Raw genomic sequence first — 5,853 nt, forward strand, 5'->3', positions numbered from 1 at the left:
GCATTTACACCATTAAACTTACAAAAGTATATATTAACTAATAGAATGTTGATTTCAAAAGAATACTTGAGAAACAGAATTCTTAGGAAGCATTCCATAACTGTGCACTCAGAATTTGTTAACATAATGTTATAAGCTGGAGACGAAGTCCAGCCTAAATATCAAAATGATTCTATATTTCCTAAAGATACATTTTGAGGAAGAAAGAGAATCTAAACCTTACCCATTTCCCTATTCCCCAGTCGCAAAGGGAAGAATTGTAAAGTATGTACATATTTAGTAGTACTTTTATAAGAGAATAAATGCCCAGATATAAGCACAATTTAACTTAACATTTCCTCTTCAATTTGCTTTTTATAGCAGACATGTTAATTTCATTTTGAACATGGTATGCCAGATATCCTGAGCTTCCAGGAATGAAGTCATGTATTTCCCCAACAAATTTCTTCAAGGCATCAATTGATAAATAACCTACAAAATAAAAAACATGTGTATTTGAAATCTTATCATATTATCTACCACATTACTATTTTTGATTTATTAAAGTTGAGTTCTAAAGAATATTTTTAGAAAAGAAGTAAAAGTAAGACATAGTACCAGAGAGAACATTCTCCATAAACCTGATCATGGTGAGGGAACTCGCTCCTTCTCCCTTCCTCTCATCTCTCCAGCTTCTACCACCTTTTAAAACCCAGATTGTTGTTGTTGTTGTATGTGTGTAATTACAAAATAATGATTTCCTCTTGGAAAAGTATTACTGAGGAAACAAATAGGAAAAATCCACTTTTTATTTTATGTCTTTTTGTGTGAAGGTGTATAATTAAAATGTATTACTTTTGTGAGGCAGATGTATCCCTGAAAAATAAAGTTGCCCTCAGCTCTACGCCTATACTCACATTATACTGCCCCAAAGTCCTATTAGCATGGATTTAGTGGACAGCCCATCTCTGCCTGTGCAAATGCACCCCCCCCAAATCTTAAAGCACCAACAAATTTGATATCTGATTTACTATCAAAAGCCTTTGAGACAACTCAACCTTATAGTTGACTTCATATTTTTTAGTTTTATATATTTTTTATATCACTCTTCATTTTCATACAATGTATGCTTTATCCTCTCATAAAACGTGGATTTTTTTTAAAGCAACATTTTAAAAAATATTTATTTATGTATACAAGAACCAGGGTTACAGGCCAGAGGTGTGAGAAGCTGAGAGGATTCACCAGAGACAGAGTGGAGAGCAGAACCAGCAGATCCACTGAAATACACCGCTGAGGGGAGCAGCAGGCAGGTCAGGAGAGGTCTGTGCACCATGTGGGTCAGCAGACTGGCTGGGAACTCATGCTGCAGTGGCTGTAGCTCCCTTCACAGTGCGGCACTTAAACCCATTGAGCCACCAGTGAGGGCCAAAAACACAGATTCCTGATTAGCCACTTTGACTATTGAGAAAATGATGTCCAGGGTGGGCTTGGAATGTAAAGTAGTTAGGTCTAAATAACTGGACAGTGTTTCTGGCTTCGAGTGTACTGGGAATAATCTATTCACTACCTACTACTAAAAGCACAAATAATTCATTCTCCCTAGGAGAACACTGTCCTGCATTATTAAACTGAGATATCATTCTTTAACAAAAAATCAATGGGAATGTCAGTATTTCTGGTTAGTCAACAAAGGTTATGGGTGTGAGTAACATTAAAAATTTATTGTTCTTCAATCTAAATATACGTGAACATTAATACTTAGAATACAGAAAACTAAAGAACTAATGGCTTTAAACAATATTAAACAGATGGCAATTGTTTATTATCTGAGTGATTATATTTTATGTATAATATAGATGTTTGTGGTCTACATTAAAATTGAAACCCAATTTAAAAGTAAATACCATTGGAGAAAAATTCTGGTAGAGCTAAAGGATTATTGAATTTAGAATACCACCACCGTCAACAAGATATTAACATATAGTTTGACTGTTTCTGATAATAAATAAATTCACAGTTAATAAACTGAATCCAATCATATAAAACTAAATAATATCTTTAATATTTTAGTCATAGTCATTTACTTCAGAAAATCTCTTGAAGTACTTACAGTATTCCATATGGTTCATGATCTTTGACTATGGCTAGTATTAGGGTAAAGTAAACTAGTACAGAAAAATATTAATTAATTACATATATACACTATCTGGAGATTTTAAAGCTCAGAATAAAAAATGAATTGTTACATTAATAAAAATATCCCTTTATGAATAAGGAGGCTGTTTATTGCATCAAAAGTAGATTGGGGTAGCAGTTAGAACTTCACAGTTAAGTTGTCAGATGCCATATTTAAACTATCTTAAACCAAAGGGGAATTTACTGAAAGGACATTGTCATATCAGCCAAGCTGTGAGGAAGGCAAATATATTGTTGGGTCTCAAAGTAAGAAAATCAACTTTCATGGACAACTCACAGGTTACAAGTTTTTCTCTGCATTTGGCATTTGGTTTATTTTTCTTTTCTTGAGACAAATTGACTTTCTTGACATGATATAAAATATGTACATTATAGTGCCCAAGTTTTATAATTTAGAGATATGGCCACCTGAATACGAATGACTTGCCTTGCTGTATTTTGTGTCTAAACATCCAGAGAAAGAGCAGTGATTAGCCCAGCTCAAAAAAGGTATTCACTCTGGAAGTAACTACTGGGGGTGAGGGGCAAGCTCATGTTTTAGTAAATGACTCCCACATGGTCCTAAAAGACCCCTATCCCCTGGTATTCCTGAATTTGTGTAGTCCCCTCTCACTTTGTATGTGGGCTTATCTACATGACAAGCAACACATAGCAGAGGGATGGTATTTCACTTCTGAGAGTAGAATATAAAGAAGACCAGGCAAGCCTTTGCTCTCTCTTGTATTTCTTACTCTGGGGGGCAAGCTACCAACATGTGGACACCCCTGTGGAAAGGATGATGATTTGATGCCTTTGGCCAAATAGAAGGAAGGACCCAAGCTTGCCAACAAGCATTCTGGTAAATTAAAAAAAAATTTTCAGACCCAGTGATGCTTTGAAATGCTGGTTTACAACTTGACTACAACATCGTGAGACACTTAAAAACAGAAGCACCCGGGCCCTCCCTGGTGCCGCAGTGGGTTAAAGCACAGCACTGAGAAGCTAAAGCCACTTCCGCGTGAGTTCGATCCCTGCCTGCCCCGGAGGTGACCACATGGCGTGGGCAGACCTCTCCTGACCCGTCCGCTGCTCCCATCATCAGTGTACTTCGTCGATCTGCCTGTTCTGCGCCCCATTCTGTCTCTGGTGAATCCTCTCACCACCCCTGAGCCTCTGGCCTGTACCCTAGTTCTGTATGCACAAAAAAATAAAAATTATAAAAAAAAAAAAAAAAAACAGAAGCACCCAGCTAAGATGCTGTTGTATTCCTGGCCCTGAGAAACTATGAAATAATATATGTTCAGTGTTTTAAACTGCTAAGTTTAGGAGCCATTTGATACACAGAAATAGATAACCAGTATATTTTATAAGTTCCCAAACTTTAAATTATCAGAATTCTTTGGTTTGAAAATTTTGCCTACAAATATTACAATTCTTAATATTTTTCCCTTTTCTAATCCCATAGGTAGCCACCAATCAGAACTGTAATAATGGGCTAAAGGGAGTGATATCAGACTGAGGAGGGTTAATTCCAGTCTAAAGCAAAAAAAAAAAAAAACAAGTAAGTGAAAACAAAATACAACTCTCGTGATATTTTATGGACCATTTGACAATATCTGGAGGATATTTTTGTATGTATGTATGTATTTGTTTTATTTATTTACTTATTTGGGGAGAGGATAGTTTTGCTTGTCACAATTTAAGGTGAAGGTGAGAAATGGGATGCTACTGGCATCTAGTGGGCCCAAGTCAGGATTGCAGCTGAACAGCAATGCACTGGACTGCCCTCTCTCCAACAAAAATCTATCTGACCTAACATGCCCATAGTTCTAAGACTGAGAAACCCTGTTCTATTGCCTAGCTCAAACTGGTATATTCTACAACCAAGCACCTGTTTTCAGAGATTTAACAGTCATTGAATTGAACTCAACATATTTTCAGGGAAACAGTCAAGTAATAGTTATTAAAATTGATACCCTTCTACAAATCATAAGTCTCTCATTACATTTTAAAATAACACAGCTGATTTTTTCCCCAATAAGTTACTCCTTTCTGTACAAGCAGACAGACATGTTCAAAAAAGGGAAGCATCTATCACATCAAAATTAAAGACAAATGATTTATCTCTAAAAATGAAATTTTCATCCAAGAAATTTATTTAAAATTTAATGCAGAAATATAAAGAAAACAAGTATTTTTTGAATAAAGAGAATATTAAATGTATACAAATTATTTTAGCTAACTTAAAATATATATTTACTTAAAATTGATGTATTAATATTTTAAATTTTCTATTTTTTAAATTGTCAGTGCCCTTATTATATACTATCCAGATAAAATATCCAGATATTTACCTCATTTAATACTACCCAAATCCAGTATCTATTTCACAACTGGTTACCTTGGTTTTACACTCTCAATGTCAGCCTCAGTTAGCTGTCTTCTTTCTGTGTAAAGTGTTAGGGTAGGAAACCCATATATGGAGTCCATGAATATCTGAGTAGTCCATGAATGGAATTTTGTCCATGTGTGAGCCATTTTAGTTTCTATGTCCGTTTGTATGTTTATGTCTATGTAGTGAAAGAATCCTATTTTTTCCTAAGATTTTAAAAGGAAACTATGATTGCAGTTGTCCATATAATATCTTCCAAATTAGGAAACAGAGTAAAATTGATGCCAAGACAACACACATAAACCATCATTTTAACACAGAACATACCTTTGGACTAACTTTTGCAGTCTAATTTATTTAATGTGTGAATTATTTATCCTATATTAACACATATATAATATTTGCTAGATGTTTGAAGTATAACACTCTTGTTTTTTCCCTACCTGGGTTTATATATTCTGTATTATATTTTAAATTACCTGTTACCATGTTGTTCACTGGATAATTCTGAAGAGGGAAGTACATTTGCTTTTCTACAACTGGAGTCCTTTCAAAATGTTCTTCTGTGCTATAAAATCGAAGATGCAAAAAGTCAGATTTATATTTTTATAGACTTCCTTTACAAATGAGAAATTGGCAATATATATGTAGTAATCTAGCTGCTTTTTGCGCCACCAGGGCCCTGTATTTTTCATTTTAACAAATTATATGAATTACATTTAAAATAATACAATAATTGAAAAAACAAGAAAAACAAAAAATAAAAATGCTTGCAATTTTCAGGACAATTTGAAGTCTGTGGGGAAGGGAAAACAACATAATGTTTAAGAATTTGGATTCTAGATCAGCTAGACTTGGTTTTGAATTCAGTTTTATTATTGAATAATATTGTGTGGATTATGTAGTTCTCTGAATCTGTTTCCTCAATTGTGACATGAAGCTAATAGTATTTATTTCAAGGTTGTGATAATAAAATTAAATATTGTAAGTTGGCTAGCTCACAAGTGTCTTGTATTTAGTAAGTGTTCTGTAGCAGTTCATCACATAGCAAGTGTTCATTATCATTAATATTATTACCAACAAAATAACTGCTTCACAAGCAAGTGCAAATGTATTTCATCTGTTGAAATAGATGCACCCTCTAGTGGTTCCACAAAGAAAAGGCTCTACTTACACAACTACCTGAGGTGTCTATTCATATCCTTTATTTATTTATTTATTTTTTAAGATTTTATTTTATTTGTGCATACAGAACTGGGATACAGGCCAGAGATGTGGAGGGTGAGAGAATTCACCAGAGACAG

General features: G+C 34.2%; 1 protein-coding gene across 1 annotated transcript in view; it reads right to left on the reverse strand.

Annotated features, from left to right (window-relative positions):
- Window positions 1-328: 328 nt before the first annotated feature.
- LOC101623966 (chromosome unknown open reading frame, human C15orf43) overlaps window positions 329-5,853 on the reverse strand; it is an 11,201-nt gene continuing 5,676 nt past the window's right edge. Inside the window, exons 6-7 of the mRNA XM_004687539.1 lie at window positions 5,029-5,117; window positions 329-471 (exon numbers count right to left, since the gene is read on the reverse strand). Of these exons, the coding sequence (XP_004687596.1) occupies window positions 329-471; window positions 5,029-5,117 (232 nt within the window). The remainder of the gene's footprint in view (window positions 472-5,028; window positions 5,118-5,853) is intronic.

Source organism: Condylura cristata, unplaced genomic scaffold (assembly GCF_000260355.1).
Source record: "Condylura cristata isolate star-nosed mole 26May11 unplaced genomic scaffold, ConCri1.0 scaffold00023, whole genome shotgun sequence".
Lineage (NCBI taxonomy): Eukaryota > Metazoa > Chordata > Mammalia > Eulipotyphla > Talpidae > Condylura > Condylura cristata.